The 18880-nt window shown below is 57.2% G+C and overlaps 7 protein-coding genes across 7 annotated transcripts in view; 4 read left to right on the plus strand and 3 right to left on the minus strand.

Moving 5' to 3' along the window:
- Window positions 1-1818, plus strand: part of SDRG_12018 (hypothetical protein) — a gene marked incomplete at its 5' end in the record, with an annotated part of 4937 nt that extends 3119 nt beyond the window's left edge. The window contains 10 exons of the mRNA XM_008618075.1: window positions 17-58; window positions 109-213; window positions 260-361; window positions 410-514; window positions 567-659; window positions 702-803; window positions 844-1104; window positions 1167-1271; window positions 1324-1431; window positions 1482-1818. Coding sequence (XP_008616297.1) covers window positions 17-58; window positions 109-213; window positions 260-361; window positions 410-514; window positions 567-659; window positions 702-803; window positions 844-1104; window positions 1167-1271; window positions 1324-1431; window positions 1482-1748 — 1290 coding nt within the window. The 3' untranslated portion in view covers window positions 1749-1818. The remainder of the gene's footprint in view (window positions 1-16; window positions 59-108; window positions 214-259; window positions 362-409; window positions 515-566; window positions 660-701; window positions 804-843; window positions 1105-1166; window positions 1272-1323; window positions 1432-1481) is intronic.
- Window positions 1779-2659, minus strand: SDRG_12019 (hypothetical protein). Its single transcript, XM_008618076.1, has one exon. The coding sequence runs from the start codon at window positions 2636-2638 to the stop codon at window positions 1859-1861; it is 780 nt and encodes a 259-aa protein (XP_008616298.1). The 5' UTR covers window positions 2639-2659; the 3' UTR covers window positions 1779-1858.
- An 887-nt stretch (window positions 2660-3546) lies between these two features.
- Window positions 3547-4759, minus strand: SDRG_12020 (hypothetical protein; the record flags this gene model as incomplete). The annotated part of the gene is made up of 1 exon (XM_008618077.1): window positions 3547-4759. The coding sequence occupies exon 1, from the start codon at window positions 4741-4743 to the stop codon at window positions 3547-3549; it is 1197 nt and encodes a 398-aa protein (XP_008616299.1). The 5' UTR covers window positions 4744-4759.
- A 1310-nt stretch (window positions 4760-6069) lies between these two features.
- On the minus strand, window positions 6070-8217 carry SDRG_12021 (hypothetical protein; the record flags this gene model as incomplete). Its single annotated transcript, XM_008618078.1, has 8 exons — window positions 6070-6393; window positions 6445-6632; window positions 6684-7404; window positions 7452-7550; window positions 7605-7767; window positions 7820-7999; window positions 8044-8105; window positions 8152-8217. The coding sequence occupies 8 exons, from the start codon at window positions 8215-8217 to the stop codon at window positions 6070-6072; spliced, it is 1803 nt and encodes a 600-aa protein (XP_008616300.1).
- Window positions 8218-10120: 1903 nt separating this feature from the next.
- Window positions 10121-12544, plus strand: SDRG_12022 (hypothetical protein). The gene has a single exon (XM_008618079.1). The coding sequence runs from the start codon at window positions 10179-10181 to the stop codon at window positions 12423-12425; it is 2247 nt and encodes a 748-aa protein (XP_008616301.1). The 5' UTR covers window positions 10121-10178; the 3' UTR covers window positions 12426-12544.
- Window positions 12545-14433: 1889 nt separating this feature from the next.
- On the plus strand, window positions 14434-16545 carry SDRG_12023 (hypothetical protein; the record flags this gene model as incomplete). The annotated part of the gene is made up of 7 exons (XM_008618080.1): window positions 14434-14570; window positions 14614-14742; window positions 14792-14948; window positions 15001-15099; window positions 15159-15930; window positions 15985-16172; window positions 16231-16545. 7 exons carry the CDS (start codon window positions 14434-14436, stop codon window positions 16543-16545), a joined length of 1797 nt encoding a protein of 598 aa, XP_008616302.1.
- Window positions 16546-17773: 1228 nt separating this feature from the next.
- The window catches only part of SDRG_12024 (hypothetical protein), a gene marked incomplete at both ends in the record, with an annotated part of 2102 nt that continues 995 nt past the window's right edge, over window positions 17774-18880 (plus strand). Inside the window, 5 exons of the mRNA XM_008618081.1 lie at window positions 17774-17895; window positions 17942-18070; window positions 18124-18280; window positions 18329-18427; window positions 18479-18850. Of these exons, the coding sequence (XP_008616303.1) occupies window positions 17774-17895; window positions 17942-18070; window positions 18124-18280; window positions 18329-18427; window positions 18479-18850 (879 nt within the window). The remainder of the gene's footprint in view (window positions 17896-17941; window positions 18071-18123; window positions 18281-18328; window positions 18428-18478; window positions 18851-18880) is intronic.

Raw genomic sequence — 18880 nt, forward strand, 5'->3', positions numbered from 1 at the left:
TCATGTTGTGCGAAAGCTGCTGTCGTCGCCCGAGATCGACGTCAACTACCGGGATGCGGTAGGAAACCTAACCCTACGATGGAACCCTAATCCCCGCGACTCGACCAGAGCGGGCTCACGGCGCTATTGCAAGTGTGCCTCAACCAAGGCAACGTCAAGATAGTCCAGCTCCTCTTGGAGAAGCCAGAGATCGACACGAGTGTCCGGGACAAGGTAGTATCTCGTTCAATGTTCCCACGTGACGCGTCATCGTGGGTAGCACGGCAACTCGGCCTTGCTATTGGCAACTCGCCAAGGCAATCCTGGCATCGTGCAAGCGCTGCTAGCACACGGTGGCTGCGACGTCAACGCTGCCAACGACGTACTACACTACATCACTTTCCCATCTCATACCGATGGTGTCAACTAGTCGGGTACGACGGCGCTCCATGCGGCGTCCGGCAGCAAGCACGCGGGTCGGCTCGTGCCGCTGCTACTTGGCGTCGACAGAATCGATGTCAACGCGATGAACAAGGTTCGGTCCCGTCACATAGCAAGGTCCTTCTACGCGTCTGGTCGACATGTAGAAACGGCAGACGCCGCTGATGCTCGCGTGCCTGGCGGGTGACGTGCATGTGGCCTCCTTGCTGCTGGATCACCCGCGCATGGCTGTCGGCACCGTACGTCGTATGCATAGAACCAGTAAACGCAGGCGTCGGTAGACCCCGAATGGACCGCTCCCGATCGCAGTGCGCTTGAACAACATTTCGCTGGTTACGCCCCTTGTACAGCACCCGACGACGAACGCTGAGATTGCCGACGAGGTCTGCTACATTTCGATTTCGATTCGACTTGGGTACGTAGGCGGGCTTGACGCCCTGGCTCCGGGCCGTCAACAGCCAAAACGTATCGCTTGTACAAGCGCTTGCAGCCCGTATCGACGTCAACAAGGCGCTGGTCGTGCCCGACCGACCGCGTGACGACAACGATTCGACGCTGGCGTGGATGGAGGCGATGGAGCCCGACTCGTTGGCCGCTGCGAACCTCCGCTACATGAACCCCAAGGTCGAGTGGGTAGCCTCCACGAACCGTCACGAGTGCACCGATGCGACCGTCGCCAGCTGCGTACGGTCTCATTTGCTAGTCTGGACGATCCAAGTCCATGCATTGACCGTTGTTGGTTGTAGAAGACAGGCAAGACTGCGCTCATGGTCGCGTGTCTCTACAGCAACGAAGCAATGGTCGAGTGTTTGCTGTCGCAGCCCACGATCAACGTCAACGCGGTCGACGATGTACGATATTGTCATCTGTTTCCATGTTGATGTATCGCAATATATACGCTAGGACGGCAACACGGCACTCATGCACGTGGCCTTTCTGCACCCGACGGCCGAGCGCATCTGGCACCGTCTCTGCCAGAACACTCGCTTGGATGTGACGATGACCAATACGGTCCATCAAACCCTAGCCCTGGTTGAGGCTATAACGATGACATGGTGTAGCAAGGCGAGACGGCGATCGAGATTGCGGGACGGTGTGGCAGTGGCATCGCGACGGCGTATCTCTTGCAGCAGCTGCTGTCTCGTCGTCACCCGAGTGTGCTGCCCGAGATCGTCGAGGCGGTCGCAGCCTTCTTTGTCGATCACGGACGTCTGGAGCGTGCAGCAGTCTATGACTCCGACGAGAATGACTGGTCCGAGTTGGAGCTGGATGACGCCGACGACCTTGACGGTGACGACGACGACGATGCCCAAGACTTAATCGAGTAGTTTGACATGAGAAAATAAACAGCAAAAGAATGACCAACATGGACGGGATCGAACCGTCGTCCAACAACACCCGCCAACTGAAATACATCGTCTTCACTCTGCTTATGCAGCTACAGATAAAGCACGTCGGGCGACCGCCATGCTGCGCTATCCGTAGTGCGTAGCAGTTGCACGCTACGCCCGGGGACGGTGCGGCGACGGCGGCGGCGCCACGGGTGCCGTGCCTGGTGCGCGACAGCGCAGGATTCCACGAGGTTAAAGAGACGGCGGTCGTCGCACTTGGCGTCGGCGTTCGAGGGCACGTGCAGCAGAAGCTCGACGTCGCGGCGCAGCGCGCGAGGCCGCACGCCTTCGACGAGCATGTCACAAAAGAGCTTGGCGCCCGCGAAGCGAAAGTTGTTGGCGTCGGCCATCTCGTTGGCGCGCATAAAGTACGTGGCGACGCGCGCACGGGCGTCGGGAATGCGCATGTCCATGATGAGGTGCACGCGGTAGTGCTGCACGACGGCCTCGAGCGACGTGGGCATCGTCGTGGCCAGCTCGCGCTCGATCCACGCGAGGATGTCGGCGTCGGTGATCGCGGCCTCGGCCATGCACAGCTTGTAGTGCGCAAGGAACCGCAGCGTCGGCGGTGCGATCGTCGCGAGGATGGACTGGCGCGTGTGCACATGTGCTTTGGCTTCACACGCGACCTCGTAGCGAGCGCGGGCGTCGCGGAAGGCCACCAAGCTGGCATGCGTCGTATCCGCCAAGACCGGCGCAGCGAGGAGCGTCTCCATGTTGCTGCTGTCATCGTCATCGTCGTAGGCGCCCCAGGCAGAGCGCTCGTCGAGGCCGGGCTCGAGCTTGATCCTAGTCCTTGTCGGCGAGAGGACCACGCGCTCGGTCATCCTGGTGGCGAATGAAACAAGTCGCCCAATCACAAGCTCCAGGTGTCGAGTATTTTGGCCAATCCGAAAGCCGAATTCGGCGGGAGCCAATCAAATGGCGTCCTTGCCCGCGGAAATTACGTGGCAGCCCAACGGGCGTTTCGCTCGCACCAAGTAGCACCGAGCACGGGACCACGACGGTTTGAAGCCCGCCCAAGTCGGGACGGTATCAGCGCGACGCTGTCGCTCATCGCCGGTAGCAAAGCGTCTAGAGCAGCGCGCATCTCGTCCGCTGATTGGACGTGACACCACGGGTGTCATCGAAGCCAACGCAACGCGACCAGTAGTACACTGCAGACTTGCAAAAGTCAAAGAAGCGTTGGACGCAGAAGGTCCAGCGCACGAACCATTAATAACAACCAAAGAAGAGGAAGTAGCAACGTCATAGAGTTGCGACATGTGGGAAGACGTTGTCCAAGTACTTTCGTGCTGGCGCGCAAGACTGCTGGCGAGGTCTGTCGCAACGTTGAATGTATCAACGCGCCATTTCGAAAGGAGCTTGGGCTATAATGTTTGCGGTTAAATGGCCTTGCTAAATCAGCCACCTCGAGTCTGCATCGCATAGCCTAGATCTCAATTCACAGCCCTAAACGCGATACAAACATACGAGTACATTCTGTCGTTAGAGAAACAATGTTGTGTGGTCCGAGTACAGGAGCCTGCGTACGACCTCGCGCGAGCTATGACTCGGCGAGTGGGGTCCACCACGGGATGGATCTCTCCGTACGCAGCTCACTCCCAACGACCAAGTGCTAACTCCCACGCATTCAGGCGTAGCGCTACGTATGCAAAGTCTTTGTGTACAAACGACGATAATGCGGAACATGGTCATATATAATGTTGTCCAAAACCCCGTGCGACAGACATTGTCAAAGCATGTGCAACGTCACCACAACCGCGGCAAGGCCCAACACACAAAGCGCGATCGCGGGTGTGATCCACTTGGCGGTGCTCCTGCGCAGCGGGTGCTCGACCTCCCCGTGCGTGATGATACTCAAGGCAACGGAAACCAGCAGCATGCACCACGGTTCTACGGTGAACGGACGGCTTGTCGCTGGCGGGTATTGGTGGTTGGAGATGACAAGGAGCGGCCAGTGCCAGAGATAGAGTCCGTAGCTGATCTTGCCAAATTGCATAAGCATCGTGTTGCTCAGGACGTAGCGGTTGAACGGCGCTTGGGGGCCTCCGGCAAGGAGCAAGGTCGCACCGGCGGTCGGTAGAAGCGCCCAAATGCCCGGAAAAGCACTTTGAGACTCAATAAATACGAGCCCGATGACGACGAGGCCAAGCCCGGCTGCCGACATCCATGCACCAAAATGTGATGAATCGGTGAGCGGTGTCAAGGACGTTGTCGCTTGCTCTGCCATCACATACGAGAGGAGGCCGCCCATGGACAGCTGCCAAAACCGACCGAGCGGCATGAGGAACACGGCCATGTTGCCGTGGTTTTTTTCGACGGACGCAATAATGTTGATGAGAAAGCTGAGCGCCAAAAATGCAATCTGGAGCTGGACGGCTCGCGTGTATGGCTGTTTTATGAGGACAATGCAAACGCACGGCCAGAAAATATAGAAGAGGCCGCCGACACCAAGCGGCCAGAGATGCAGCAGCGGGTTGCTACCGTGCTTGGAGGACGCTGTCTCGAGCGAGAGTGCTTGCACATCGGTGGAACTCAACGTCGCAACCATGTGCTTGAGCGGGACGCCCCGGAGGAAGATGTACCCGAGCCAGAGTGTCATCACGAGAACAACGATGAGCGTCGGCATGGTGCGGCGAACGCGGCGCTCGCAGAAGCTGATGTACGAAAAGTGACGGTGCTTGTGCTGCTTGGAGAGAACGCCCGAGATGAGAAAGCCAGAAACGACAAAGCAAATATCGATGCCCGTGAAGCCACCGGGAAGAAGCGTCGGGTACGCGTGGAAGACAAGGACAGACACGATCGCGAACGTGCGTAGCCCGTCAATGTCGGGTCGATACCCGGACAGTGATACTGGGTCACCGTCGTGAACCAAGTCGAAGCGGACGAGGGGTGGACGGTCGCTCTCCATCATGTGCTCTGTTTTCATGGTGCTCAAATTGAAAAATGTTGTTTCTGCAAAATGACGAAGTCCAAACCAAAACGTTGCTCGCACATTCGCTTGTTCTCCATAACGAGTCGTTGGGCTTGAAAGCAACCACTGATATTGGAAGCTGCGCCTTGCTTCCATATTTCCTTGTGGCATCTGATTCGCGATGTGAGGCGGCGAATCTGATGGATGCGAAGGGGGCTTGGCAAACGCAACGTTCATTTTGACGAACCGAATATTTTCCTACCGGTACGGCCACGCCAGCCCGAGGTTGCTGCCCATGTGGGACTATTGCATTTGTTTTTTGAATCGGACCACATAAGCGCCAATGATTTGAATTATTTCAATATATCAACTAACGTGCGCAACATCTGGCCGATTGTGTGGAACCTCGTTTTGCTGTGGTGCCAGGCATGGGTGGCAGGAGCCACTGGCAGGTAGCCGCACGTTTGCGTCGACGTTCCATGGTTTGTGTTTCTCTTGGATATGACGGTCGTTGAATAAACATTGCCCAAACGTTGCAGATCAGGCGGTTTTGGGTGGATTGCAGGCGGAGCACTGGCGTGTCGACTCGAGTTGATTCGAAACTCGTTTGGTAGCAAGCACGGAACAAGAAGCCAGGAACCTCCCAGAAGGCTCCCCAGAGGCTCCTACGCGTGTCCACACCGCCACTCAACACAGTCTATTTGCTTGCACAGCGAAAGACGACATTTAGCACCGCGTTGGCCTGTGCGGGATCAGTGCCTACTCGACGACCGCTCGTGCTCCCATCAAGAACCGTGAAGAGGCTGGAACTCGATTCAGCAAATCTCGCTGCTCCAGCTGCAAAAATATTAAAATATTTTTAATTCGTGGTTGATTTCGAAATTTTTGCAATGAACCGTGTCAACATGTTGGCTCAAGTCCGTCGCCCGTTCGTGCCCTCTGGCCGGTCGTAATGGCACTAGCCTGCGTCTGGTATTGTCTATGGCTTGAACGCAGCAGCCGAGTCTTACGATGACAAACATACCCGCTTTTGGTAGCTACTACAGTAGTACTAGTACCAAGCAGCTACTATCGCGCGACTGCATGTCCGGCACTTGGCCCGTCGCGCCATTGCTTGCTGCTTCACTTGACGCTCTCCGCCTTCCCTTTCCTAGCACAATCCCTATCCACAACCATTGACGCTACGCACCGGCCATTCGAGCTCAGGAGATGACATATCCGCTAGCGTTGCATGTTAATAACTCATTCCAGCAGCATATCGATGCTTGTACACATCCTCAGTTCTACGACTTGTATATTGTTCACTGTATAGGACTCGTCTATCGCGCCTCCCATCCAATGCTAGCCTACGGAGCGCGACACTGCCGACATATTGGAGAGAAGCTGATAGTCACAGTACGACTCGCACGCTGCCAGACGCAAGTTCGGGTCCACGCCGTACGTGTCACCGTACTCGCTCTTCAACATGGCTTCCGGGTGTTGGATGCCAGGCACGGGACTACCAAAGATCGTGTGGTTGCACGTCAGCGGAAATACTTGGGACGCGTTGAGCTTGACCCAGGCCGTCTCGACCTCGACACGCGCGCTGGCCGGCTCGTACTCTTTACGCCACATGTACAGATCCAGGTACGGCGTGCCATGCATCGACGAGTCCGTTCGGGTTTGCTACGCAAAAGACGCAATGAGACGCTGCCACGTAAGATTTGAAAGACCTACATTCGGCGCATACAAAAGCGACGCGAGCGGGTGGTGCGACGCGAGGCAGGCGCGGTGGATATCGTGCACAAAGGCATAAAAGCCCCGGGCCCACATCATATCTTGGACGAGGGTCCAGTTTGTAAAGGACGGAAGGACGACGTCGACATCGGCCGTGTGCGGAATGATGGCTTCGTCACGCCACGCGCCTAGTTTGAGTAAGTATTTGAGTAAGTCGCATAGTTCTTTATAATGCGTACCAAGTAGGGTGCCAAAGTAGACAAACGATGGGAGATGGAGCTCTTCCACGACCTCGAGCATGTTTTCGAGCAGCAGCTGGAGCACGGCCGATCGGCACGGCTTGCCTTGCGGCGTCTCAAAGAGCGTCGACTTGACGCCGCGCCGTGCGCCACACTGCTGCGGCTTGATTGGGATGCAAAACTCCCACCCATTTCCTTCGCGGAGTTTGGTCGTGTTGCTGAACGGTGTAATGTTCAGAGCGTGCGCGGGCGAGATGTTGAGCGGCAAGGGGTGCTCCAAATACGTGGCTAGTCGAGCGTTGTACTCGGCATCGTCGCGCCGCGGACACTGCGCGACTTTGGCGGGGACGTCGCGTTGATATGCCGGGGTGTCGTGGTCGCAGAGCGCTTGACAACTCGGGTTGGGGTACACGAGCATCGCCGCGTCTACGTCCTTGCTTTGCGCTGCCGAAACGATCGTCTCGGGATGCTCCGGTGCCCGAATGACCACGTCGTAGAGCGAAAGGCATGTGGATGGCGCCACTTGCTCGTTGTGACGCTCCCAACGCAGGTGCGGCGGCAGCACGTCGGGGGGCGCATCGCCAGCGTTCACGACAGTGGCGAGTGCGTGGTGGCGTGCCATGCACGTGACGGTGTCGCCACTCGTCTCGTCGTAAAAGTGGGCAAAACCGCGGGCCCACAGCGCGGCGCTGAGATCGTCCGTAGTGTTTGTGAGCAGTACCTACATGGAGACAATGTATTTAAATGGCATTCTGTTGATCGACGTACGCGAGCCGTGGGCATCTGTGGCGGCAGCGCGCCAAAGACCCACACATGCTGGAGCGCAGCACCCGTGAGCACAGCCGATCGCCCGCGCTCGCGCACAACCTAGCACGCACTTGGGACTCGCGCTGCACAAATAATAGCGAGAATAGGACGCACGGCTATCGCCGTCGCGAGTAGGTGGTGCACGATCGCAGATCGGCACGGCGGATGCTGGGTGAAGAGCGAGTCTTGAGAGCCCGCAGTAACACCGCAGACGACGGTGTGCAGCGGAAGGCAGTCGGACCAGGATCGCGCTCTCAGTTCGTCGTACGTCGCCACGCTAGCCATGAAACATCTCGGTACAAAGCAAGCATGCGACCGGAATGGCGTACCGGAGCAGCGACTGGATCATCGGGGGCGGCTGAATCAGGCTCTCCACGAGCGCATCGTAGCGCTCGGTAAAGCTACGGCTTTGATAGACGCAGTTGTCTGCTTCGGGCGTTGGCACCACGATGGCTGTGGTGACTGGTTCGGGCGTCGAGGTGGTGTCTGTTTCTTTACGGTGGGAGGTCCTAGCACATGTGTTGAGAAAGCGTCTACGCTAAATGCGTCGTACTGGTCCACGGGTATCGTAGGACCGGCGTCGGCTTGAAGCTCCGCCTCACACTCGTGCGACGGCTTCGAGATCGTCGGGTCGGTGCCAGATCAAAAGAAGGCACATTACTGTCATGTAGATGCAAGCACCGACAATCGCCCGCCTCTGGAGCGTGGGTGTGCAGGTTGCTCTCATCGTCAAAGTCGAAAACTGCGCGCGCCGACAAGCGTGCATGATTGCAAAGCTTCTACGGTTTGTTGGTGTCGACCGCCGGATAAAAAGATTCCGCGATCTTGTTGGTCCCAATCACTGTTGGTCCAATATGACATTACTGTAAACGTATAGTCAGAGGGACACTCTAGTGTAAATGCATCCATGTTATTACGCAAGAAAGAACGACAGCAGTGCCTCGCATTTGTTTGCGAGCCGAATCGAAAGAAGAAGGTTGCAGACTGTGAGGGGCTGCAACGAACTTTCGAATAAATAAAGAAAACGAGGTTTCCAATCGCGGTACTTCCACACGCCTCGTCGCTTCCGAGCTCAAGATCCATGGAACCTCCTGATCGCTAACGTCGTTGTTGCCATGGTACTAGTATCCTGAACAGCCATCAAAGCCAGGGTGCCTTCCATATCCGGATATAGTGCAGTTTGTTCGAACGATGATGATGACTGCCGGGGTAGTCAAGCACTATCCACGTCTGATTTCTTTTTCACGCTGATAGACAACCTTCTATTTAGTTTTGCGCATTCGCCAGGTCGGGTACAGAACCCGACCTATTAGGGGGTTTCAAAGTTGAAAATGGAGATTTCAATGGAGTTCGAAAAAATGAACTTTCGAAAATACGGCGCGCTGATTGGACAAAAAGGAAGCGAATTTCTCCCTTGTCGAGGCAACTCCATTGCAATCTCCAGGGTCGATTTTGGGCCATGGAGCGAGTCCATGATGGAGAGAAGTGAGGCCATCAAATTTCGCAAGGTTTTTGAGAGCGCGCGGCCGCGCTGTTAGACGCGGCGGGCAAGAAGGTCAGGTAGTCTACTTGAACAGGGGCATGTGCGCCAAGCCAGCGCGCATGCGAGCCGAGTAGTCCTACAAGGACATGCGCGGAAGGCTCTCTGCAGCCGACCGTGAAGAACGTTTCATCAACATCGAGACGAAGGACGATGCCACGAGGGCGACGTCCGCTATGCCCAACGACACCCACAACCTGGTGCGCAACCAAGACGATGCAGATTGTTCTTTACTGCAAGACCATTGATATGGCAGCGGACCTGTTGAGAGGATCTCAAGAGGAGGTACGCTGGCGCAAGGACCGCCATGTCCTCGGCCCGGGACGTCATGCAATGAAAACGAATCAAATTATGGACGCATTTCGGCCACCGGAATGCCTCCGGAAAGCAAACACGTTTTATTGGCTATAAATCAAGCGATTTTTGGCGAGGCCATTGCCAATGGCTTTTTCTCTATCAAAGGCCGAGCGCTTTGGGGCATAGAATGTATTGGTGCCCCGCTCGTCTGGTGGCGGGCGAGGCGGGTTTAGCAGTATGCTATACAGGCTGCAAATCGGGAAATGATTCGGCCTTCCCACAGAACACACCTCTTGCACTACTGCACTTAAAATTGCCCTTCCATTTTTCACCTTTGAAACCCCCTTATGAACAGGGTCGGGTTCTGTGAAGGAGCCATGGCTTTAGAAACCTCGCTGCAACATCATCTTGTTTCCATTTCGCGGATGGACCATCACTAAATACTAGAACCCTCTGCCAGATCGAGCTTGTGCCGACGGCGCTCGGGACCAACAAGGAGAGGTGCTCGGCACCACCAGCGATTTTTCGAACGAGCACAGTATGAAGGTGCCGCGTAGGAGAGAGTACAGTGTATCGGCTCCCTGAGTGGCTTTTTCGCCAGAGTCAGGTGACCACAATGTTAAACATCACACAGTGGCCAACGCATTTTAGCATTTCCCCGGCGCAATCACGACTACATCCATGTGTCGATAGGACCATGCGGGCCCCGAGCGATACTACTGTAGTCTCGGAGCAGAGATGGAGAAGGTTGAGATTCCGTCGGTACAGCAGCTTTGAAAATCTCGAACACTGTCGCGACTGGTCGGTTGGGGCTATTTCAACCAAACCGTAGAAGAACACTTGCCAACAGGATGGCGGACATCCACGATCGGCTGCCCGATACGGCGTTGGACTCGGAGCCCGAGGTTGGCTTGCTCTCGCACGTGTCGACCGAGGCATCGAGCGACCATGCGCCGACGCACAGCTACCGGCCCGACATTGACGGCCTCCGGACGCTTGCAGTTGTCCCCGTCCTCATCTTCCACGCGTACCCGACGCTCCTTCCAGGCGGCTTCATTGGCGTCGACATCTTCTTTGTCATTTCCGGGTTTCTCATTTCCGGGATTCTCTTCAAGGAGCACAAGCGCGGCAGCTTTACGTACGGCAGCTTCTACGAGCGCCGCGTCCGCCGTATTTTCCCGACGCTCATCATCGTGCTGAGCGCGACGCTCTGGCTCGGGTACCTCTACCTCATGGCGCCCAAGCTCAAGCTCATGGCGGCGACCATGTTTGCCGGCACGCTCTTCAGCGCCAACCTCCAAGTGCTCTCGCTCGAGAAGGCGTACTTTGATCTGGGTGCGAACCCGGTGCTGCACCTCTGGTCGCTCGGCGTCGAAGAGCAGTTCTACATTCTATGGCCGTGCTTTTGCGCGATCCTCGTGAAGCTCTCGCACAAGCGCGCGCTTGTGTTCCAAGTGGCCTTTATGGCCTTGAGCTTTCTGATCAACGTTGCATTTCTCGGCTACCGCAGCAACAAGGTGTCGTTCTACATGCCGCTCTGCCGCTTTTGGCAAATGTCCATGGGTGGGCTCCTTGCGTACGTCACGTCCCATGCAGCGGTATCGTTCACGCTGCTCCAGGAGCCCGGTACTGCATCGTCGCCGAGTGCAGGCGCATGGACGTCCGGTCTCGGGCTTGGCCTCGTCCTCATCGGCTTTGCTGCCATCGACGAGCATCGCGCGTTTCCCGGCTTTTGGGCGCTTCTTCCAACCACCGGTGCGACATTGCTCATTGCCGCAGGCCCGCATGCGCCGTTCAACAAGTACGTCCTAAGCAACTTTGTGGTTGTATACATTGGCAAAATCAGCTACTGTCTCTACCTCTGGCACTGGCCGCTCCTTGTCATTTTCGGCGACCGGTACCCCGCGTCGGCGCCGCGCCCGTTCTTTGCCGAGCCGTGGATTCTGCTCCTCGTCTCGGTAGTCTTGAGCATCGCGACATACGAAGACGTCGAGCTGCGGCTCCGCCGACGCAAAGCCAAGTGGATCACGCCTCTTCTCGTGCTGTGTGTTGTCGGCCTCGCGGTGGTATCGGCCATGGTGCACGCCCACCCGTCGGACTTTTCGCTGATTGAGATTGGCCTGCGCAATGTGCCACACGCGCCACCCCGCGTCGTGGAGAAAGGGGTGACCGGTCCTACTGTCGGGAACGTGCCTGCGTCGTTGCAGCAAGCGCGGGCGGCCATTTACGATGGCGACTGGCAAAAAGGGCTCAGTGAGTGCCCGAAGGACTCGCCGTACCTAAAAAAAGCAACCTACCCCGCCAACTTTCGTACGCGCGACAACTACTTTCTTCCCGGTGGCGTCTTCCTCGTCAACCCCGGCCACGAGAAGGACAACGGCCTCTTGATTGTGCTCGGTGACTCGCACTCGGACATGACCAAGCCGCGCCTCGCCCAGCTCTACGACGACGCCGTCGCCCAGAACGACACCAATTTCCCGACGATTGCGATCAATAGCTGGTCCGGGCGGCCGCTCATGCCGTGCCGGGCCGAGTACTACGCCAACTTGGCCATGGTCAAGTCGGTCAAGCCCCAGGCGGTGCTCCTTGTCCAGCACTACTACCAGTACGTGCACCCGACGGGCCCCGACTCGCTGCCGTATACGGCGCCGCCCCAGTGCTGCTACGACGATGACCGTCAATGCCCCGAGCAATCCGTGCACGACGTCAATGCCATGTGGTCGATCATGGAGAAGGATCTCAAAGAGCTTACTGACATGGGCATCCACGTCTTTGTCGTCGATCAAAGCCCCGAGTACGAAGCGATGAACCCGTCCTCATGGATCTCGGGCGACACGGTGACGATGCCCAAGCCCATGTACAGAAGCGCCTTCAACCGCGAGTACAAGTGGCTCCTCGACCCGCTGCATGCAATGGTCAAGGGTGCCGGCGCGACGCTCATCGACTACGCCGACAACTACTCGCTCGGCGACGAAATCATGATCACCGACGCCGACGGGTACCCGGTCATGTGCTACGGCTTGCATCTCAACACGCATTTTGCGCGCACGTACCTCACCGTCATTGACCAAGTCGTGGCTGCCGCACGCCTCCATTAAGTCCAAATTTATAGATAAACCATTGTTTGCTGTCCAGCATTCGCGTAACTAGTGCAATGCAGAGCCGTGGACGTGTGATAGGTCAAGGGAATACCGTCATGCACTAAATATAAGCACCGTCAAATGATACTGCAGCTGCGGCGGGGAGCTCCGGCAGTTGGGGCTAAGAAGCATGAAATGATTTCACACCAGCGCCTTCTCGAGTACTCGAGCGCTTGGATCTGTTGCGACAACAAGGCGCACTGTACTTCCCAGGACTCGAAGTCCTGGTGATGATGACGTGAGTGCACGACGCATCACGCGTGCTACTGCAGGGCGTGATGGTTGTCGTAAACACTGACCTCGCCAACTTCGGCAGGCTTGAACGCGTCCCGTGGGTGCTGGTCCGTTGGCTTCTTGCGCCCCGAGCACCACCACGCGCTTTGCACGCTCCTTCACTGGAGGCTTTGGCTTGGCAACTTCAGCTTCGCGCGTCGTTGCAGATGGACTGGACGAGCTGGATATGGAGTCTCATCACCAAGCCCAATTGGCGCAAATGTTGAGCCGGCGGGCGCTGCGCGCTCTAGAGAGTTGTAGCAAGTTTGTCATAGCCGCTGGTGGAGAGTTGACGGACGGCGAGACGTCCTTGTGTGCCTCTTATTGTGTCCTGACTGTCAAAAGTATCGGCGTGAGGAGCAGTGACCTTGATGGCAGCGAGAAGAGACTCGCAAGCTGCCTTCATGTGCTTGGTGTCCATGTAGCGGCCGTGTCAGTGCAGCCGTTCGTCTCGTCGATCCGAACATCGCTGTGGTCCGTCGAGATAGCATACGAGTGTAGAAGAGACTTCCGCTCCATGGTCATCTGGCTCGTTTGTGCGTACTCGATCTTGACGAGCTCGTCCTTGACGCAGTCCGCCGGGCTCAGTGCCGGACGAGCCAACGTGCAACAGTAGCTGCCTTGAGAGCAAGCGCTGCAGCGGGAAGGTTCGCCAGTATTGCGCGGAAGACTCGTTTGTTGCGCTCGAGCCCAACACAATGCCAATACCAACAGACCATTATTCCACGCATTTCGATACGCGGGTGGGCTCAGGAAAGGGTCCCGCCCAGGGGACGAGTGGCGGGTTGGTTCACGGGAGCTGAAATCTAAAATGCGCGTGGCTTCGCAACCCCCGAAATGCTTGTTTCGGCTGCTTGCGCCGCAACACACCCACTTTACACGCTAAATAAATTGCTGGTCTGTCTTCGTTGGGAACGCTGGGTTGAGATCAAAGGACAATCCGCCGGACAAGGTATGGTAGAGCCGACGAAGAGCGGGCAACTCGGGCTCTTGAACGAGGTTGCAAAGTGCAGTTGAGCTGCCCGCGCCGCCTTGACGGCAATCGCCATGAGCTTGGCACGCCTTTCAGAAGATGCGATCGTTGCCGTCTCGCCAGATGTTGAACCAGACACGGAGGTGGCGGATCGGTGCTGACGTAGAAGTAAAGAACCAGAATTGGCCCGGACACCGAGCAAAGAGAGATGCAGCATCGGCTTGGTCTCAAAATGGCTTGGTCCCATGAGTCGAGCCTGCCCTCACGTGGGGTTTGTGTCACCAGCCGATAGCTCCAGCGCAGCATTACACCTCGGACAAAGCTGCCGGACAATACAGCTGTTGTTATGGCTTCGAAAGTTTCGACGCTGGACCAAGAGAATTACAAACTTTTCCAATACAATAGTCACACAGTTTTATTCCATCTGCGTCAGTACTAGCGTCTCTTTTTGGCTACATAGTATGTAGCCAAGAATGACTATGTAGTACATAGTCATCCTACCCAACTGTTCTGCACAAGCCGGCATAGGTTGCGCGTGGTGGTCGTCCAGCAACACACCTTTGACCCGGGCCTACCCAATAAAAATACAATAAATAATCCATACAAATGATAAAAGATACGTTATCATTGAAATAAAAATACGGATGGGGTCCTACCAAAAAGGCCACCAGCTGTTGACGCGCAACCAAAGCGCTGGCTCAGCATTTCAGAGTTGCCGCCATGAAGGTCGCGTGGCCACGCCTTCTGAAGGGACCTATGATGCAGCGCTTGACGCTCGCCGGCGTCTGCGCCTACATGCTTGCGGCCATGACGGTCTTCTTCGTCCACCGCCAGTACACGGCGACCACCTATCACAGGTACCGCTGTCAGCAACCACCGTGGTCATCACCGTTGTGGTAGCCATGCATCGAGCCACACACCACTGCGGCACGCCGACTGCAGCTACCAGACAACTGCCTTTGCCGAGCGGTATGAAGCTATCTATGCAAGCGCACCGTCGCCGCCAACGTCGCTGCAAGCCCTGCGACGGTACGCGATTTATACAGGCCGTCTTGGCTCATTTTGCGTGTTCTTGTAGCCACTCGGATGCGCAGACGCAGCGATCGTGGGCCGACTGTCTGCCCATGCGCACGGTTGTCTGCGGTGTCAACGCCGGCTCGCAAGACTCGCTCTTCACCCAATCACCGCCGTGCCGGTCCGCGGTCTTGCACCACTTGGTCGTCGCGACTGCCGCCGTACGTTTCCGCTCGTACGTCAACGCATCTCATGCAAGTGTGCTTCTTGCAGGCCATCGAAGAGCGAGGTCATGCCGCCATGCCGATTGGCTCGGGTCTCCAACACGTCTGGGAACACGGCGCGCTGCCACCCAACGCTAAGGCCATCGACGTACGACACCCGACCGACATGTAGATCTGCGCAGGTTCATTCCGGTGCAATGCTCTTAGATGCTCACGGACGCCTCGATGGACCTCACAGCATGGCTTTGGGCCCGGGGGTTGGCCCACTTTTTCGACAAGACGGCCGGCCGCGCGGTCACATGCATGGCACCCCACCACACGCTCGCGACTCTTCTCTACGCGGACGAGGCAGTGGATGGGACGCCACCGCACCTGCGCTGGTCGACACTGCAGACCATCAAGGACCAGTTGCACATTGCGCCTCAGAAAGAGCATGTATACCGGCGCGCCCAGCTGACTCCGCTAGCGTGCTTGCCACTCTACGACGCGTCGATCACGGCGCCATCGCACTCCCCAACGTTCTTTACAGCCGCCCAAGGCATGCGGCAGCACGACGACCACGACGTCAAGGGGCCGCGGCCACACTGCGAAGCGCTCTGTGAAGACGACACGCTCTACAGCCTTCGCGACGTTAAAGCCAACGTGCCTCACTGCCCGCTGCGGGATGACGCCGAGTACAACGCGCGCTTGGCCACGTACTTAAGCCATCCATTGCCGCTCCAGCTCAACGACGACCACTTGCCGTACCTCACGCCGTTCAGCAACACGACCAAGCTCCGCGAAGGCAAGCCGTGGGAGTACTGCATCCCGATGAAGCCGCAACAGTGCGGTGCACGACGCGGTCTCAAGCCGACGCTCTTCGAAACGCCGCAAGGCAAGCCATGCCGGTCGGCTGTGCTCCAGCTGCTGCTCGAAAACATGCTCGAAGTCGTCGAAGAGCTGAATCTCCCGTCGTTTGTCTACTTTGGCACCCTACTCGGTATGCATTATGAAGAACTATGCGACATGACGACTAACTAAAATGTGCTATTAGGGGCATGGCGTGACGAGGCCATCATCCCGCACACCCCCGACATTGACATTGTCCTGCCGTCGAGCACGGACTGGCCAAGAGTGCAAGACGCCATGTGGGCCCGGGGCTTTTACGTGTTTGAACGTGATATCCACGGCGCGTGCGTCGCATCGCACCACCCGCTCGCGTCGCTACTATATGCGCCAAACGTACGTTGCTCGCTTGCTACTTCTCAACGTTTCGATTTTCTAGTATTTTATACCCTAGCACACGCTCGTGACGACAAACCAGTCGGTGCATGGGACGCCGTACTTGGACTTGTACATGTGGCGGCGCGTCAAGGACCGCAAGATCCACGTCGAGACGGCCCAAGCCGAGCTGCCCGTGCCGCACATGTTTCCGCTCACATGCCACGAGACGATCTTTGGCAACCACGTGCCGAGCATTCAGTTTCCGGAAGCCATGTTCCGGTCCGAGTACGGGTCGACGTACGCAACGGACCCGAGACTGCACTTGGCGTCATGCGAGTCGTACTGCGACTACCAGTTGCTCGACAATATGACGACTCCCAGCGCACCGTAATCTTGGTAGCAAGGTCGTCTCGTATACTGCGTCCAGTGTTTTTGTGGTGCAAGACCGTCTTGGCTCATGACCATCGCGACATGTATGCATGACAATATCGTCTTGGTTGGACGTATGGGTAACACTGTCATTCGCGAAACGATACCTCTCTCGCTGTCGGGAACGCTCGAGCGTTTTGATGCGCCAAGGACCCTAACCCTAATTACGCCAACCGGGCAACGCCGTCGATTCGATGCCGGAGCCGATGCCATGGCACGTTCGTGCAACCTTGACTGCCGAAGAACTGCCTCGTGTGGGAGTCGTGCGGTCGAGACGGTGCACAGATGTCCAAGTCGCGAACAACCGGCGACCAAGCGAAAGGTGCTTGGTCGCTCGTTGTGGGCGATGACCGGTTTTGCAGACAAATACGGGACATTGTTTCGTCATCGTGGTCGTATCTGGTCGTTAGGTTGTATGACAGACAGTGCTCCAAGGCAGTCCTGTCCACAAAGGCAACGGGTGCAGAGATCGCGTCATGTCCTACGTCGAGTGTCCATGGTGGGATGCGACGTGTCATATGGCTGTGCATGAGGTGGTAGCGCAAACGTTGGACTCGAGTCTTTCTAAGGGTACCTGCAGCAACAACATACTCTCACCAAGAGGACGCTGTAAGCGACGGAACCCCATAAAGAACCATTAAAGCCCGAGGACTGGGTCCCTTGTGTAGTATCGTTCTGCCATCGCGCCCATTGATAGACACCGTGGTATAGTACCTGAGTACTGAAGGTGGTACGTCTTTTCGACGACATCCAGCGCCTGTCTAGCCCATTACGTCCCTCCTACAGCTTTTTTCACCGAACACGACCAAGCCCTCGACACGTCAGCCCTTGCGGTTCCGAGTACTAGAGCTCTGTGTACGACTACAGACGTAGGCAGAGCGGCCATTGCGGTCGACATGCCACGATATCCTGTGCTCCTGCTGTACGCGACCTGCACTATCGCATTCGGTCAATGGATGCCAGCAGCTTGGCAGGCATGCGTTGACCCGGCCTTTCTTAGCGTCCACATTTGAATGGCCCCCCCATTGTGCTTGACCACCAGGGTCGGCCCAAAATAATGCAAATACAACTTGGCAGTTGTTTGCCCCTCCCAGAGGTGGGTCCTACTAAAACACAGAAACACAGTGCGAAGCGAAGGACCAGCTGGAGCTTCGACCGACCGCGCTTGATGGCACATTGGATTCGGCGCCATGAAGCTCACGTGCAGCGGGCCCATGACGCAGCGCTTGACGCTCGCCGGCGTCTGCGCCTACATGCTCGCGGCCACGACGGTCTTCTTCGTCCACCGAGCGTACTACACGCCGCCGCCAAGGTACCTTGTCCCATGACTGCGACGCCCTCACGACTCTACCTCGCAGCGTGCACGTGGCGAGCCATGTGCCCAAGCACGCCGAGTGCAGCTACCAGACGACCGCCTTTGCCACGCAGTACGAAGCTGTGTTTGCGCGCTCGACATCGCCGCCGATGTCGCTTCAAGCCCTGCAACGGTCTGCGACGTCCAACACGCTCAGAACTGATGGGTTCATCGTGCTCCTTGTAGGCACTCGGACCCACGCGCAACGCGATCCTGGGCCGACTGTCTGCCCATGCGCACGGTCGTTTGTGGCGTGGCCGCCGGCGCGCAAGACTCGCTCTTCACGCAGTCGCCGCTGTGCCGGTCCGCCGCCGTGCACCATCTCGTCGTGGCTGCATCTGCCGTACGTCGGCTGCAACTCTCATAGTCTTTATGGACTTTCCTGCGGTAGGCCATCGAAGAGCGAGGTCATATCGCACTGCCGATCGGCTCGGGTCTGCAGCATATGTGGGAGCACGGAGCGCTCGCGCCAGAAGCACCGTCGATCGATGTACTGTCCGAATCTTCTCGCCGTCGACGCATGACATGGTGGCTTTTGTAGATGCTCACAGACGCCTCGATGGACCTCACAGCATGGTTTTGGGCCCGAGGCTTTGCCCACTTTCAAGATGTGACCGACGGGCGTGACGTCACGTGCATGGCGCCTCACCACACGCTTGCCTCTCTGCTCTACGCCGACAATGCTACCGACGCAACGCCGCCGCACCTGCGCTGGTCGAAAATGCGCTCTGTCGACGACCAGCTGCACATTGGAACACACAATGAGCACGCGTATCGGCTTGCACAGTTGACGCCGCCTTCGTGCTTGCCGCTGTACGACGCGTCCATCATGGCACCGGCGCACCCCGCGACCTTCTTCACAGCCGCACACGGCATGCGAGACCACGACGATCTCGATGTTTGGTACCCGAACGTCAACTGCCAAGAGCTCTGCGACGACGAC

The sequence above is a fragment of the Saprolegnia diclina genome, assembly GCF_000281045.1.
Source record: "Saprolegnia diclina VS20 unplaced genomic scaffold supercont1.46, whole genome shotgun sequence".
NCBI lineage: Eukaryota > Oomycota > Saprolegniomycetes > Saprolegniales > Saprolegniaceae > Saprolegnia > Saprolegnia diclina.

Coding starts and splice junctions, on each gene's coding strand:
- SDRG_12019 (XM_008618076.1), bottom strand. CDS start 2,638: ATGACCGAGCGCGTGGTCCTCTCGCCGACAAGGACTAGGATCAAGCTC.
- SDRG_12022 (XM_008618079.1), top strand. CDS start 10,179: ATGGCGGACATCCACGATCGGCTGCCCGATACGGCGTTGGACTCGGAG.